The following is an 18,688-nucleotide window of genomic DNA, read 5'->3' as shown; positions in this document are numbered from 1 at the left end:
GTCTGGTAAAACTTTTGTTCTCAATATTGTTTGTTACATTTATTATTTGTTATTATTGTTTATAGTTGTAGTTAGTTTAGTTCTGTCTTATTTAGACAAAAAAGGGGAGATGTAGAGAGAGCCCGCCCTTTGGGGGCAGGACGGCCTCGGGAAAATGTCTATAAATTGGGGTGCACAAACGCTGGTGACCCCTTCTTCTTCTTCCTGGCTCCTATTTCTGGGCATCGCTGGAACTTCGGTTGCGTGAGTGCTCCCTTTATATTAAAGTTGCTTTTATATTATACCAATTGGCCTGAATTAATTTGATCTGCCTTCAGTGTTCCACTTTTAGGAGTTCCCCAAGAGGACCAAGCTACACAACTGTAACGAATATGCAGGATGCCTGTGTCAGTCCCATGTAGGCTTCCTGATTGTTGCGTCAATCTCTGGGAGCCCTTATGAGCCCAAGTTAGTTGATTCTGTGGATTTTCTTGGGTGTACTCAACTACTCTGGCTCCCATATTTCTTTCTCCCCCTCTTCTGTAGCCTCTCTCTCTCTTCCTGTTTCCTTCAGATCCAAAGGTAAAAGCCTCAGCTACTTCTCCAGCACCATGTTTGCCTGTGCTGTGTGCCATCATGCTTCCTGCCGTGATGATACTCTAGCATTTTCTTTTGCCTTAAAAACTGCATGCAGACATATCTCTTATATTAGGAGTATGTGAAGATGGGCTAATGTCCTATGACAGTCTCAGAGCTGTGAATGTGTGTGATGAAAATGCTGTGTGTCACCAGCATGAACAGAATTGCCATATTGTCAATAACAAATGCAAAATTCATAGCAGGTGAGAAAGGGGAAGAACAGGAAATGACTAAGTAAGCTTTTCAGAAGAGAAATAAAGTCCTAGGAAAACACAACTACAAGTGCTAACTTCTTGCTTATGTTAGCTCCTCATGGAGGGCACTGCAAATGCACAAAGCTAGATCTTGAAGTCATTCATAAGTTTCGTAAGTATTCATGGGTCATCAATCGCATGCCAGGTTCAGGGTATATGTTACTGAGTTGAGTTCTCCATGGTTGCTGTCTTAGTCAATGTCCTACTGCTGTGAAAAGAAACCATGACCACAGCAACTTATATTTTAAAATTATTTAATTATATATATATATTTAATTAATTTCATTACATTTTAGAGGTAAAGTTATATATTTACCTACTTCTGCAGAATAAAAATGTCCTCATGAGGAGCTAAAGATATGGCCCAACAGTTAAAAGCACTTTCTGTTTTTTGCAGAGGACTGAATTCAGTCCCCATTATCTACACAGTAGCTCAAAGACATCTGTAAATCCAGTCCCAGGACATCTGATGCTATACACTTCCTTCTGCGGAACCAGGCACTCATATGGTACATATACACACATACATACAATTTAACACACACACACACACACACAATAGTAGAAATTGTGCCCATGAATAACATTGTTATAATGAAGTAATCAGGCACACAATATTGCTGTTTAGGTACAGGAAGTATTTAAGATTCAGAAATATCTTAAATCAAAGGATAATGAATGAAAGAAAGATAAAAGGAAAATTCAAAGGTTTTATTTCTAGTTCTAATCTGTTCTACTGCTGAGTAATGAATGGATTCTAACTTTGGATTTACTTCTCAAAAAAGAAGACCATATTACTGGAAGTTGAATAGCTGAGGCAAGAAATTTCCTCTGAATCCTCATGGAAGCAAAACGTTGGCAACCATTCCTATTCTTCAGGCCAAAAGTTATTCTTAGTCAGATTCCACCACCGTCATAATCACTACGTAGGCCTGTCAAGAAGAGTTCTTAATGAAGCAAGAACCAAATGGTTGTATTTAGCTTTGAAATTTGGAGATTGTTTTTGCATATTCTATTTTAACGAAGGCTTCATTTTAGGAACATAAAGTTTCCTCTCATTTAAAAGAAAATTTCAAACTCAGTTTCATCTAAAACTGAAGTAATTTTCAAAATATTTTACACACTATCCCGGAAGCCAACTAACAACTAACAAGGTCTACAGCAGATTTAATTAATCTGCTCTTTCCAAAAATGGGCAGCAGGAACAAAATCTTAATTGATTTTGAGAAAAAAAGAATTTGGAAAATTTTGTGTTTAATTAGCTTTCCATGAAGTTTTAGCTCCTTTAGAGTTCAGATAGAATCTGTCAATCTCAATGAATTATGCAAAAATATGAGTTGAAATAAAGTCATTAAGTGGAGACACATCATAGACAGAGGGAAGAGCCAAGAAGGGCAGTTGCAAACCATATGGTGTCTTTTAGAAGCTGGAGGGAAAAGCTGGATTTTCAGGAGATAGGTTTGGAAATAGAGGCAAAAGCCAGATTGCGAGGTTTTGAATAAGTGTATCCTCTTTTAAATGTCAATCACTGACTGCTGGGGACTGTCTGGGAAAAGGACAATTGTTTGAATATGGTAGATTTAATCTGATCATAATTTGATAAGCTGATTTTGAATAGGGAAAGTTCTGGACATAGGGAGTTCAGTAAGAAGTTTCAATAATGGCCTGTAATAAGAATTGGAAAAATGACTCTCCTTGTTACCTAGTTACTCTAGGATCATGGACTATAGGCTGGTTATCCTTTGCTTTACAGCTGGTATCCCACGTAGGAGTAAGTACATACCACATACCATGTTTATCTATCTAGGTCTGGGTAACCTCACTCAGAAAGGTTTTTTTTAGTTCCACCCATTTGCCTGCAAATTTCAAGAGGTCATTGTTTTGTTTTGTTTTGTTTTTAACCACTGAGTAGTACTCTATTTTCTTTAACCATTCTTATGTTGAGGGGCATCTGGGTTGTTTCCAGGTTCTGGTTATTATGAATAATATTGCTTTGAATACAACTAAGCAAATGTCATTGTGGTTGAGTGTGCATCTTTTGAGTACACACTCAAATGTGGTATTGATGGTCTTTGGAGCCCATTTCCTATGGAGGGAGAACTTACTCAGCCTAGATACAGCAGGGAGGGCCTTGGTTCTGCCTCAAAGTGATGTGCAAGACTTTGTTGACTTCCCATGAGGAGTTGATGGGGCGTGGGGAAGGTGGAGGACTGGGAGGAGGGGAGGGAGTGGGAACTGGGTTTGATATGTAAAATGACAAAAGATAGTTTTAAAAATATATTTTAAAAAAGTAAAAACAGAATTGACAAAATAAGAATGCAAAATTGAGAAATGAGTAAAAGAGATTGAAAATGCTATATAAATAAAATAGTTTCAAAGCTAAAGAAACCCTCAAGAGAATGACAATGGCTTCTGTAGCTTGTAAGTTATTTGTACTTCTTTGCACCCAGTTTCAAATACATGCCCCTATGCCCTGCTGTAGATTTTCTGTAATACAGGATGCATTGGTTTTGGTTACATGATTAACTTCCATTCTTTTTTTAAATAGATGCTTTGTCCTCTCTTCTTCATAGAATCAGTTTCATAATTTCTCTTTTGAATTTTCTAAGTATATAATAAGTAAAATATTTAATGCACTATCACGTTCATTGGCTTGTCTCCTACATTGGCAGCTTGTTCCCAAAGCTATAAAAATAAATCGATCCTTTTATGTGCCCATTGTAGTAGTGCTTATTAGAAAACTGTGTAATTGTTTGATAACAGTGAATGCCATGGGAAGTTACACATAAGTCTAAAAATATATGGTAGTGAATATATAGATGTGATGAAAAGATTGAAAACAGGCTGTTCTATTAACATCTTAGAAAACCTATAAATGAGTATGAAGAAAATGAAATAAAGGAAATTTCTTAGGGAGAATCCTAAGCTACAGGGAATGATGCATGTTGCCACACTTCAGACGAGGAAACTAATTACCTTCTATTTCTTCATTGCAACTATTTCTTCTGTCAACAGTGTGATCTCATCTGGAGGTTCAATTTCAAGTGTACAAACACATTCACAAGCCTTGGTAAAGCACAGCTCAAGAACAAATGCCACTCTTTAAGAGACTATTCCTTATCTTTGCATGAATGCCCACAGTATTGTTAACATGTATCCTAAAGATTGTTTGTTTAAAATCCCTTAGAGTAGTGTGGTGTTTATAAGAAGTTTGTCCTGATCAGGATCTTTCATTCCGTTAAAGAAGACAGGGTGAGAATTATCTGTATCATCACTTCAAAACTTCAAATGGAATAACTGATATGAACAAATGGTCATTGGTGGCTATAGATCTCATTCCTGGATCGAACTCATAGTACCTGGACCCACTTTTCATAAGTGTTATGTTTTATGAAAACAAGTGCTCAGATATCACCGAGGTCTGATATCATGGAAGGACTTGGTATTCCCCCTGACATATCCCCTCAAAAATAGAAGAAATCTGAATTTTATCAATTTACTATGCTAACTATCACAACTGATTTTATAATAACACATAAGATTAATGAAAAAAAGAAAACACAATGCTAGGAAAATTTTCAAAAAGCCTCAGATCGGGGAACCTGATTATAAAGAGTAAATGTTAAATGAACAACAAAATATCCATGTATTAAAATTTTAAAAATAATTATAGCATGTGAAAAGGAGATACATTACATACTGATTTCAAAGTACTTGAACTTACAATTTATGAGACAATTAGTGAAACAAAATAATTCAATGGTATTTTAATAATAATGGTATTTTAATAATACACTTTAAACATTATTTGAATGATGAAATTTTTTAATTTATTTATTTATTAAGTGTACAACATTCTGCTTCCCACACACCAGAAGAGGGCGCCAGATCTCATTACAGATGGTTGTGAGCCATCATGTGGTTGCTGGGAATTGAACTCAGGTCCTCTGGAAGAGCAGTCAGTGCTCTTAACCTCTGAGCCATCTCTCCAGCCCCCTGAATGATGAAATGTTTTGAGATATTACATGCTATTTGAAGTTTTCTTCAAACATGTGTAACAATACGGAGCAATGGTAGCACAGAGGTATAATGAAACAAGAAAGAATATTGCAGAAATTCAATATGAGATGATTTACTGTAATACATGTTTGAAGTTTTTATTCTTTCAACTACAAGATCCAGTGATCTCTATATTAGAGTTATCAAATAAGAATACTGAAGACAATTCCACTAATCATTATTCTCTACAGATTCCAAGGTGCTTATAACACACTGAAGGGCTGAACTTTACAGCCCTGAAATATTCATGCCATTGATCTTGCCTATGCCAGGTAAATACAATAATTACATGCATCTATTCTGTGCATAAAGATAGAAGATACATCATGAACAGTATTGTTTGTCAAGTGCACATATGTAGTATTTATCCCACAAATCATAGAAAAGATGTCATCTCATTTGATTTGAGTAAATACTTTAGATACAGAGTACACAAAATTTACCCAAATATTACAATGTGCCCACTCCATTTGCCACTACAATTCTTAGGAATAATCATTTGCTGATGGGAATTTTCTTTCTAGGTCACAGGAATACAACAATAACAGTACCTAAGTCACCAATATCTCCATACCTTTGCCAGTAAAAATCTAACAATAATAACATATGTGACCTATAAAGAAAATTAACTGAATAACCTATACTAGCCTTTTTCTAGTGCATTTATATATTTGACTTTTAAAACATTTTTCTTTGAAATGGCTCATTTATTGAACTGATGTGTTCTCAGATCCAATATTTACAAAAATACCTTATAATTCTTGAAGGAGAAAAATAAAACAAACATCAGGAGGGATTATATCAATGCAGTATTTACATATATTTTGCCCATGTACTAATCAGAGATTTAAGTTCTACCATTAACTACTTAGGTTACTTTGAATGTGATACTACTTATACTGGTTTCTGATATCTATATCTATATGTAATATAGATATTAAAAAGCTCACTATTTGTAAACATCAGTATACATATTATGTAACTCACTATACTTAGGGCATCTCTAAGTTCAGTTCTAACTTTATAGTATTTCTAAGAAAAAAATAACTTCACCAAACATTTAAACAGAAAATCTTTCACAGAAAATGAACATAAAATCATCTCACCTATGTATCTTAGATGAAAATAAATAAGGTTAAATCCTTGAAGTTCTGCTCTGAAGTTATAAATCTAGGAGGAGGAAAGAATTTTTTCCCACTTTGGCTTACCTGCTTATGCGCATGGTCATAAGAATTGATATGATTGTCAAACTCCTGGTGTTTGTGATACTGCTTGTCACATAATTCACAATAAAAGTTCGCTTTTGCATCTTCCAGAGCTTTTGCTGTGGACTTCTCTTTTTCTGCAAAATCCTTTAAAAGAGGAAAAAATAAATCAGTTATATTTTTCTCTGGTAAGAGGCAGATTTCATATTAACCAAGTTACCATTTAATTTTAGTATGACTAAAATGAAATGCTGAAGTTCCAGATTTGCTGAAAATTCATGTTCCCATGGAAGTAACTTTCAGCGTACCATCACTGCTAACACAGCAGTGAATATAGGGGCTCTTCAGATGTAGTGCTCTGGTTAGTTACAGCCAGGCTATTACTCAGTCACACATTCCAGGTTGTAATCCCGCCTATGATCAAACACATATTGTTCATTTCTGTTTATCTCTACCTTATTTTCCTTCCACTCATACAGTCATTACATTTTTGTATTCCATCTAATCTTACCTTTACCCAACCAATCAATTCACACTGAAAATGCTCTCAAGGATGTCTCTACTCAGTCTATTGCCAAAGTCTGAGGCATATGCATTCTGAAACTCCAGCCCAGTGTCTTCTAAACTTCAGCACCTCTTAGATCCCACTATTATACTTACTTCATGTGTTCCAAACCATGAAATTTATAACTTTTTATATTTTACCTCTAATAGTCTTGGACATATTCTGTGTCTGCTTAAAATGTCCTCAAATTATCTCACTGTTTACATGGTAATAATGATAAAGACTATAATAACAGACATCACATAAAATCCCCAAATAAGTAAACAGCAAAGAGATATGAACAAATCAACTTAGGCCTTACTCCCTGGGTAGGAAACAACAGCAATTTACTATTCCCCTTTATATTCATCACCACTATGTTGTAATACTTCCTTTCTAATTTGCTATCATCATATTTATACTTGTCTCTGACTAGCATCAAACATATTTTAATATGTTTATTGCTCCACTAAATTCAAGAAACTATTTTATTAATTCAGGGTGTGTTTGCCTACATTGCTAAACAATAGAGTGTATGGCTTAAAAACAAGAATGCATTTAATATGGATTCCTTAAATTAATGGGTAATGGCAACATATTCATGCCCTCTGCCTCAATTCTTGACTTAGAATGTTCTCAAATTCTCTCATTGCATACATGGTAATGTGGATTAGCACAAGGATCATAATCATTTTATAAATACATCATCCAGTGTTGACAGATGTCACAAACCAAAAGGAAGGAAGCAAAGAGATTTCACCTAAATAATCCACAGCCATCTCCCTTGTTAGTACGCACCATAGATATTTTATTAAGTTCTAAATATAAAGAAATAAATCAAATGATCACACAGAGTAAGGGCATGAGCACCCTTAACAGACAGGAATAAGCCAAATGCCTGGATGATCTTTCTTGGAGAACAAAAGAATCAGAGTACACTAGAGTTAACATGTGATAGAAGCTGCTCACTGAATAGTCTGTGTCCAGTAAGGAAATAATAGACTCTGGCTTGCATACAAAAAGACCAGTTGTTCTAAGAACCAGGATAATGACCTGCAAGTGTGGCCACTGGTGATAAGTGACACAGAAGGAGAGCTTTGAAGTACTGATAATCCTCCTGAATTAGTAAGCTTAGCATCAAGGGAAACAATTATTTTCATGCAGTCATTACAATGGTAATTTTTCCTACTTTCTCTTTCTAAGAATTACTTTAGGATAATCATAGTTATTATGCCATTAGAATAACAGTCTTTGAGTTTAACACTTGTCCATTGCTTAAAAATACTTCAATTTCATGAAGCAGAAAAGTAAATAACAAAATTCATGGTTGACGTATGGCGCATATGTATTTTGTCTCGACTATGTAGAGGATGATAACTTAGCCAGCAGCAAGACTCCTCTAGTTAATTCTTGTATTTCTTTTTAACCTATTTCTAAAACTCCTTTAATTAGCATATTATATGGATTTGGTTCCAGATTTAATAATTTAAGACTGTCTTTAAGAATTAAAATCAAATGGTATTTACTGGGCATGCTTTCATCTGGGAATATCACAGGACCAAGTTATACATCCTATGCCTTGTTTTATTTAGATACCAAGAATCTGTGAATAAATGCTTACCTTCTTCACCACTAAAGTCCTAAAGGCAACATTTGAATTCTTTTGTGAAGGGAGAAAAAAAACACACAAACATAGTTCATATTCAAGTATATTCAGGCAAGCCAGAGGTAAAATCATAAACCTATAATCAGGAGACCAGCGATTAGAAACAAGAAAGCTGAAGCAGGAGGGTAAAAAATCATTGGCAGATAAAGAGAAAGAGGAAGAAAGAGAACAAAATGGCAAAATATAGAAACCAAGAAAAGTACCTTAAGAATATTTGCAAACATGAAAACTTAATGTACAGCTAGACAGGCAATAAAAGCTGCTTTGTAAGGAAGTTGTGGTATAGCGGCTCACCTACGCAGTGTGCCTCAGGCCTATTCTAAAGGGTGAAATTAGACTGTCGAACCATGTGGTGCTGAGTTTAGCAAAACGTACAGAAAGATGGTGGGTAACAGAAGCATGTAGTATGATCACTGACCTTCAGCACTCTTATGAATCACAGCACTATGAATAGTAAAGCCGAAGATAATCTCTACTGGTCCATCCTCATCCATTTACCCATCCATGTACCCTTACTGTCACGCTGCCATTCACCACGTATTCACACATCTAAAAGTCCCTTATAGGAAACTTCCAAGTGTCAGATTTTCACAAATTTTATTGCCTCTTGAAATTTATACTCCTTATAAATTTGTATGACAGAGTTATTAAGCAATGAGGCAAAAACACACATTGTAGTCAGCTGGTGGTGGCACACACCTTTAATTCCAGCACGTGGGAGACAGAGGCAGGCAGATCTCTGTGAGTTTGAGGCCGGACTGATGTACAGAGCAAGTTCCAGGACAGCCTGTTCTATGCAAAATAAACATACAAATAAACAAACAAATGAAAAAATAACAAACACAAATGTTAGGACCATGATACGTAGCTGTTGCCAGAGGCTTATGTGGTCTTAATAATGTAATTAAGAATAATTGATGATAAAAGGAGAAAATGATTGATTCTCTGTCTCTTTCTGTTCCTCTTTCTCTCCCTCTATTCAGTAAGCAGGCACTAGTTAGTATTTTTTAAATTTAATTATAAGGTAATTTTGCTGATTTAATACCTCTGATTGTAAATTAAGACGATATTTTGTTTCAAAAGAAACTATAAAATTTTTACATATATTTGAAGATACAGAATATATATAAAAGTAGCCAAAATTACACCCTATTGTCGGCATCAGTACATTTAAAATATAAAAATGAATGAAATAAGAAAAGCTGGAAATCAACTCTTGATTTATAGTTACTCAGATTGTTCAGTGGGTTATAGTAGAAGAGGGTTCTTGAGCTGAAGAGCATAAAGCAATTATGATACCAAAGAAAGTTTCCTGTTTATCATTCTCAATGATTCATTAGAATATGAATAATTATCTATAGTGTGAATATGACCACTTGCTTAATAAGATATTTAAAAATACTAGGTAATGTCAATAGAAATTCTATAATTTGGTAATTATCCTATATAATTAATTACTTTGCATAATTAATGTGAGGAGAGAGTATATATTTTCATGCCAATAGGCTTATGGTAAAATGCATATAGTAGATGTGTCTGTAAACTGGCATGTATTCTAACAATGTTCTGAATTTAATTAGAAGAGTGAATATTTACTACCAAATTACTGCAATTGTCACAATGTTCACAATTATCACAATGATTACCGCCCACTAAAACTATGGAGTATGTCTTATCTACTAGCATTGTGCACACAGTGCACACATTTCATCTTGCTTAATTTTAGCAGTGAACTCTGATCTATGATTGTTTCATTAAGCATATGAGCAAAGAATGCGAGCATGTTGACCTAGACCGTCATGCAGAGCTTGGAATTAGATTCAGGTCATCTGACTTAAGTACGATTAATGTCTGTGCTCACAGCTGCTCCAATGACCTGGTAATTAGGCAGTTCTCACATATATCCAAAGCCCCATTCAACTGTTGAAAATATGAACTCAGATTATAAAATTTTAAAAAAGCAAATTCATTGCTGGTTTTATATCTTGATTGATTTGAGAATGCAAGCCATAGTGAATAAGAACTTGCATTTGAGTTTTCATTATTATACAATTCATTGCTTTAAGAATTCTAATATTCTGTAACATACTCTATTGGTTGCCCAAAGCATGCTACCTCTGTTACAAACATGTAGATATTGCTAATTTATAAATTATTAGGCCTCCATTTCATCTTGTAGCTTGTTACAAACTGAATAATGGAAAACATGCTTTCGATGATTACTTATTTCATTTCATTCATACGAGAAAAGTAATTTAGCTTTTGAAAAATGAGAACTTTAAATGTCAGCCTGTGCCTTAAAATAGTTCAAGTACTGAGGAGTTCAGTGTTCTCAGAATAAATTAAGGTGATAATAATAAGTAGCTAGCTAGATTGATGTGAGGAAAAGTCTTACATTTTTTGTGCTTAGTACAGTGCTGCACTAATGCAGAATGGGGTCATGAAGCACTACTCCAGACTATGACAAAGCATAGCCTAGACATCCCATATTAAAATGCATCTTTAGAGTGAGCATGCTTGTCAGGCTGTCATTTGAGAATCCACAGGCAGAGGAGGACCTCCCAAATGTTATCCTTTCACAAGAGAAATTTATATTCATAAAGGAAGTGTTCATTTGTAAGTGTATCTACATTGCTATACTCAGAAAAGAAGAAGGATGGCTTTAAATCACTACAGACTCTGTCTGTGTGTGTTGAAGTGCATCTCTCTCTCTCTCTCTCTCTCTCTCTCTCTCTCTCTGTGTGTGTGTGTGTGTGTGTGTGTGTGTATGTGTGCAAACACAGGAAATTATGCATAGAGACCCTTGGAAAATTTTGGTTCTCTATAAGTGGCAGGTTGCTCCCTTCAGACAGGATCTCTTACGGAATTTGGAACTGACTGGCCTCCCCTCTCCCACTAAAGTTGGCCAAGCTGGCCATTAAGTGTTAGAGACTGTCCTGTCTCTGACCCACTCAACACTGGACATGGATTGTGTTATGGTTGGTGACCCAAATGCAGGTCCTCATGTTTGTGTTGCAAGTACTTTGTCTACTACTTCACCTTCTCTTCTGCCTGCCATCTCCCCAGTCCATCATCTCTCAAGTTGAAGTTTCTTAATTAAAGGGAAGGAATCAATTCTGTTCCAAAATTCATGGTGCCTTTTGGTTCTTAGAAAGGAGGTTGGCCAAGCACTTCTTTCTTAACTTCAGAGATGGTGGTGTTTAAACTTAAAGTGGAAAAGAGCTTCTGGAGCTATACTCTAGAAACCTACTGTCTAGATTCTCTCTATAATGCAGAGTGCATGTACCATCAAAATTCTGTTTGTTTATTGCCCTTATTAATCTGTCTTTTGCTATAGCAAATGAAAGTTAAGAATTCAGGGAAGTGTAATCAGCTCCCCAATAATGACAGTGGAATTTATTACTAATTATGAAAGCTTGGCCTTTAGTTTAGGCTTGTTCCCAACTAGCTCTTATAACTTAAACTGACTGGCTCCTATTAATCTACATTCCAACACATGACATTTTACCTCTCTTCCATTCTGTATGTCTGACTCACTTCATGTCTCACTGATTTCCTCCACGTCCCTAGATTGTAACCCTCTGAGTTCCTCTCTCTGCCCAGAAGTCTTGCTAATCTCTCCTGCCTAGCTACTGACTGCTCAGCTTTTTATTAAATCATGCCAGCACATCTTCACACGATGTAAACAAATATCCTACAGCATTTCTCCTTTTCTGTTTAAATAAAAATGAAAGGTTTTAAATCTGGCCCAGTAAAACTGGATATGAAAAGAACAATTATCAAGTAAAGATTTCAGTTACAATGTCCCTCCACACACCCTCCCACCCCACCCCGTCTAATCCTAAAAGAAGGTAAGGCACTTTGCTTTGTGGAAGGTCCAAGGACCTCCAAACTACATCTAGGCTGAGCAAGGTATACATCCAAAGTTGAAGAGTAGAAGGAATGAGAATATGAGCAAAGAGGCCAAGACCATGAAGGGTTCGTCCACTGAAACAGATTACCAGAGCTAATGGGAGTTCACCAACTCCAGCTTGGCTGGGAAGGAACAAGCATAGGACCAAACTAGTCCCTCTGAATGTGGTTGACAGTTGTGCGGCTGCGGCAGACCGAGGGACCACAGACGGTGACACTGGAATTTGTTTCTACTGCATGTACTGGCTTTTTGGGATCCTATTCTCTTTGGATGTATACAATAGTTTTAACATGAAGATCCTAAAGATTAGGGAATCTATTTAAAATTCCCACAGAAATAGAATGTTACTATGTTCAGCAAGTCCGGTTTTATCCCATGCTTTTTCAGACCCTGGCCAGCTGGCCTTGTTGAGTTCCCGATAGAACATCCCCATTGTCTCAGTTTGTGGGTGCACCCCTCGCGGTCCTGAGTTCCTTGCTTGTGCTCTCTCTCCTTCTGCTCCTGATTCTGACCTTGGGATTTCAGTCTAGTGCTCCAATGTGAGACTCTGTCTCTGTCTCCTTTCCTCGCCTGATGAAAGTTAATATCCAGGAGGATGACTATATGTTTTTCTTTGGGTTCACCTTCTCATTTAGCTTCTCTAGGATCACGAATTATAGGCTCAAGGTCCTTTATTTATGGCTGCTGAGAAGTCAAGAACAATGGCACTGGGTTTTGATCCTACTGCACGTACTGGCTTTGTGGGAGCCTAGGCTGTTTGGATGCTCACCTTACTAGACCTGGAAGGAGGTGGCTTGGACTTCCTACAGTACAGGGAACCCTGACTGCTCTTTGGGCTGATGAGGGAGGGAGAGTTGTTTGGAGGAGGAGGAGGGAAACGGGAGGCGGTGGCGGGGAGGAGGCAGAAATCTTTAATAAATAAATAATAAATAATAATAATAATAATAATAATAATAATAATAATAATAATAATAATAAAGAAATAGAATGTTACAAGCACCAAAGACTAACATAGAGATCTGGATTCCAGGCTTCCAATGTCTCTCTCACCTTTGCACATAATTGTGAGTAATGTTCAGATTTTTTCATATTTGAAATCAGATATGATCAAAATAAGAACTCTCCGTTTTTGTTCATGGAAGATGGATGTCAGCCAGTTTCTAGATTATGAAGCGAGAGTTTTCTCTTCTTATTAATGATTCTTTTAAGATGTTCACACTAAACAATGAATGCAATCACATTAACATGTGAAATTGTCTCTGGGAAACCTACATTGGCAGCAAATCAGTTCAATTCTTATTTGGAAAGAAAGACAAATTTCTGCGTCACTGGTCAAATGCCAGCCTGCTTGCTGCATTTTTGTTTATGAAGCAGTAATTAAATATATCAAGCTTGCTTATATAAATAACTGCTAATTTTTGGAAAAGCTTTCTAAATGGCTACAAGTAAAAAGGCATGATTTTTAACATTCACTCAGTTAAGATTTATGAGAATTCAAGACCACCAACTTTATCACTTCTGAAATTAATATATAGTTCTACCAGAAAAATATTTTTAAGTAAATGAGGAAATGCCAGGTATACCCTAAGATAATCATTACAGCAGTTATTGATTCATTACTATATTATGATTGTCTGTCTAATTATAAGACAATTAGGATAATATAATTTCCATGATTCTTTTTTATTATAATATCTATTTTTAGAAATTATGATATAGTTGTGTCATTTTCTGCTCTCCAATCCCCACTTTAATTCCTTCCCATACCTATTCTTGCCCATATTCATGTTTATGGACACTCTATCTTTAGGTGTATATGTATATTTCTAATATATGTCATATGTATGTGTGTGTCTTTATGCATATATGTGTGCGTTATATATATATATGTGTGTGTGTGTGTGTGTGTGTGTGTGTGTGTGTGTGTGTGTATGCATATGTATCAGCCCATGCAGGAAATTTTTATTAAAACTTCATATGTTGATATATACACAAATTTAGATCTTTAATGTTTATTTTTTAGCTAGTTAATCATGTAATTCTTTATGACTCTTTTAGACATCCTTACTGTTATTTTACACTCCTTTAACCATCACAAATTAATAATTCTTTCTTCATTAAATTTAAGGAAAACAACTGCTATGTATAAATAATCTGATCCATGTCTTGAAAAATCTACAGGACAGCTATAGGAAAGCAGAAGGAAAAAAATATGAGCTTCGCTATATGGGGAGATCATTCTGTCATTTTCCATATGACAAAGAATAACTGTTGGCAATTTTAAATATTGACAGACCATTTTTAGAAACATTAAGTTTGCTTGAAATTCAAGAGAAAATTTCTATATTTGAGACTATGATTTTGGAAAGTTTGTATTGTGTGTTTATACAGAATATGATAAGGGAATGGGTTTTTTTTGCTTCAGACTGATGGCAACACTATAGCATTTATAGAGGTAGTAATTACCGCCCTATAATTAAACCCCGTAGATATGTGGAACTATAATGAATATAGACATAACTGCATTCATCTAAATTAAATACATTTAAAGGAATATGTTCATTGTGCATCAGGCAGGAAACAATTTCATTTAGCTGTTACACCTGATACAGTTACTTACTGTAAAAATGCAATTAATAGTATCTGACATTTCATTTTCTCACGTAAGAGAAATCAATGAAAAATGTCAGGTAACTACTTTTCAAAAAGTTGCTAGGGACAAATCAGTTACAAACCATTTTTTAATTCAAAAACTGCAACAGTTATAGAAGGTGAAAATCCTCGTTCAGAGTAAAAGTGAACCTGAACATTGGTTCACTTTTGGTTGGGAACTGACTACAAATCTATTTCCTTAAAAATATTCAGTAATTATCAAGCAATTCCCATTCATTTTGCTTCTAAGGTACTGTGATATTAATTGCAATAGAGTTGTTTCCGTGTTGCTCATACGAAGAGAGTATGCTTGGAAAGTCCTGCAGTTACATAGTCAGATAGTATGACGACAATGGCCTCGATTCTAAGGATTCAAGAGTCAGATGCTCGTGAGTGCCTACAGAAACACTGCTGTCATGAATGGATTCTGAGGTGCCTGATAATAAGCTTGCTGTATCTGGATAGACTTATCACAGCAAGAAATGTCTTAAAGGAGATTCTGCTCACAAAAGACACTGTACTGTTATTTCAATTTGATATTCCAAGTTTCTAACTACTAACATTGTAGTGGATAATTTGCTTTTAAACTTGGGGAAGTGAACGAAGTATACCTTATGGACATGGTAGGTCTCAGATCTTAAAATACTAACATCAAGCTTAGAAAACATGTCAAAGCTAGAGAAACATATTGAAAGTAGTAGTTTACTAAGAGATAGAGACATTCATAAAGACCAATAAAATATTGTAAACTGGTGAGGGAAGTCCTTCAGTATATATGTTGCTTTTATTGGTTAATTAATAAAGAAGCTGTCTTGTGCCTATATAGCAGGGCAGAATAGAGCTAGGTGGGGAAAACCAGGTTTTTAAATTTCTGTGCTCCTGAAAATTAAAATGTATCAATTATATAGATGCAAAATTGAAAGAAATAGACTATCTAACTTTTGTCAAATCAAATAACTACATTCAAAATAAATTTAACAACATATTTAAAATTATATTCCTTATTCCTGAATTGCCAGGAATAACACATTTCTGTTTTACAACCTTTTTTAGAAAAGAACATTCTTAAGAGGCTCTTTTTCTTTCTTTTATTCTTCTTACTTGCAAAGCTACATTTAGGGTTTCAGTAGAGTGTGCATTGCAGGTTACTTAGCATCATCATTAGCATTGAACTCAGTGTTAAAACCTGGTTGTAGAAGAAAGGAAACCACCCACCCCTTCCTGATTCTGGAGCAACATTTGAGGTGAAAAAATTCACCACTAAGATGGATTAACATATTTGTCTTTTTACTATTCTGTGAAAGAGTTTAGTGGAGTGGAGATTTGGTTGTTTGTGAAGGTTGAAACAGTAACTTCACCAGATTACTTTATAAGATAACAAAAAATCCACACTTTTAAGAGACTTTTGACAATGTGTAGGGATGTTACTATGTCTCAAACTATAAAAGATAGCACACTGGAGAGTATAAACTTTAGTGGGTTTTAGTGTGCTGTGTGTAATCAAAAGAGGGAAGAAGCAATAAACAATTACGATGTAAGCCATACAAGACTAAGATAATGAATCTCTTTACCGTATGATTTTGTTATGGGTGTAGGATTTGGCTCTTCTAGCTGAAACTATTCTATGACACTTAATGCACTCTTCAATCAGGGGTTTAAGATGATGTCACGAAGGCCCTGAGAGCTGTGTATCTTCATGTGGTAATGAAATTGCTACAGAAGCTGCTGTGTGCTAACAAGGGACAAGCTGTGCAAACATTGCAGGCCCAGTGATTTTGACTCTTCATTTTTCTCTATTGCAAACAGTCATTATTTCTGACCAGTGGGTAATGTCATAATTTCAATTTTCTTCATGTTTTTCCTTTGTATACCCCATGCAGCTATTTTTCCAGAACATTTCTCTAGGACATTTGTCTCATGGCTTTTGAAAAACGTTTGAATTCACATTGAATTAGTCATAGCAAAATCAAATTTTCCTTAAAGATTGTTTTCTACAGAATTATTTATTTCTACCCACGAAGCCACAGAAGACCCCAACTGTGGCTGCTATTAGGTTAAATGTTCAATTTTAACTCTGGGTGAAAACTTTATTCTTATTAGTGGCCTCATTCGTCAGCAGAATTCTATTCTGCACTAACTGCAGGGAACATTTAAACACAATTAAGTAGAAAATTCTCTTCTATCATAGAAGAAGAAAATCTTCATTGACAAGCAACACCATGTCATTAAATATTGAAACAAGAATTAACTCGCTCAGGATTTAGCAGCAAAAACTGTAGTAAAAGAATCCCTCTTCACGTTCTGCTTCCTCAAATAACAAAAGACTTTACCTTGAAAGCATTGTAAGAACTCTGATAATGAAAAGATAGGAGGCTAGCAAGAGAACACAGACATCTACTTAAGAGATACAACCTCATTGCCTTTTCAGATAGGTAGAAGAGAAGAACAGGAAGGAAGAAAATTCAAGTTTGTGGACCTGGAATACCGAATCACACAAAGGAAAGATTTAGGCTTATGAAAGTGAAAAACGTAAACCCTTCAGCCTTAGATACAATTTATGTAGTTAAAACATGCTTGTGGAACTAGAAAGATGACACGATCAGTGATATACCTGCCCCAAAAAGCATAAAGACCCAATTTCAGTGACCGAGATCCATCATGTAAAAGCAAAAAAATAGTGAGTAGTTTATCAATATAACATTAAAGGGGTAGGTAGTTGACCCCCAGGGCACACTAGTTAGTCTATGAAGAGTATTTCATGAGTTTAAGGCAAATAAAAGACCCTGTCTCAAAAGATGGAAGAACCAAATGATCAATACCCAAGGCTTTCCTATGATACTTATATGTAATCATACATATAATGATGTATATATATGTAATCTTATAGTGTAATATTATATATGTAAGCTTATGCATGTAATCTTACTCTACTACACATAGTAAGCAATATGTTTAAAGCAGTTTGGGACACATCTCTTTCACAAATTTCTCTTATTTTAAATTTATTACTGTAATGTTGATAGTACAGGAAGATCAATTATATTTACATCCTTGGGACTCAATATTGCATTGAGTCAATCTTTACCTTTATTTTGTCTGGTTATGACTGAAATTACTAGTGACCCTCTGTGCAAATCTCTTGTCATGGGGTAAGCTCAGGCATATAAGAATTTTGTAGTAATCTGAAGAGGCGATTTTTCAATCTGCACTAAATATTTTATGAGTCAGGAGAGAAATTCAAAGGCTAGAAGTAAATTTATCAACTATTTCTTAAGGTCTGATTGAGGTGGATGACAGAGAAGGCTGTCTGGTATTGCCCTCTACTTTACTGTCTTGAGACAGAGCCTCTCACTGAACCAGAAGCTCACTGCTTTGGAATAGGCTGCCTGGTAGAGATCTCCTGGTATCTGCCAATCTCCACATCTTATCTCTCCCCATTCCTGTGTGCTACAGGTACACAGACATGCCTGGTTTTGTATGGTCATGCTAGGGATTCAAAGCAGACCTTCATGCTTCAGTAGCAAGTGTTCTTATCTATTGAAGACTTTGTCAAGTTAGATAATATTTTAGGTGTTATATAAGGTGATGAGTATCTTCATACACATGCTCTTTTACCCTTTTCATCATTCCTCACTCTGTCATCCCATATGACTTTATTGACACATCTAAGTTATGTTTTGTTTCTACAGAGTTTAATATCAAATACAAACCAGAGCATTAGATCTAATAGATCTGAATGTGATATATATATATATATATATATATATATATATATAT

General features: G+C 35.3%; 1 protein-coding gene across 1 annotated transcript in view; it reads right to left on the bottom strand.

The window, feature by feature from the left end:
- The window catches only part of Znf804b (zinc finger protein 804B), a 552,504-nt gene that overhangs the window by 118,004 nt on the left and 415,812 nt on the right, over positions 1–18,688 (bottom strand). The window contains exon 2 of the mRNA XM_005358299.3: positions 6,140–6,283. Within this exon, the coding sequence (XP_005358356.1) occupies positions 6,140–6,283 (144 nt within the window). The remainder of the gene's footprint in view (positions 1–6,139; positions 6,284–18,688) is intronic.

The sequence above is a fragment of the Microtus ochrogaster genome, chromosome 26 (genome assembly GCF_000317375.1).
Source record: "Microtus ochrogaster isolate Prairie Vole_2 chromosome 26, MicOch1.0, whole genome shotgun sequence".
Taxonomy (NCBI): domain Eukaryota; kingdom Metazoa; phylum Chordata; class Mammalia; order Rodentia; family Cricetidae; genus Microtus; species Microtus ochrogaster.
The sequence above is the reverse complement of the archived record's forward strand: the minus strand, read 5'-3'. Positions and strand labels throughout refer to the sequence as shown.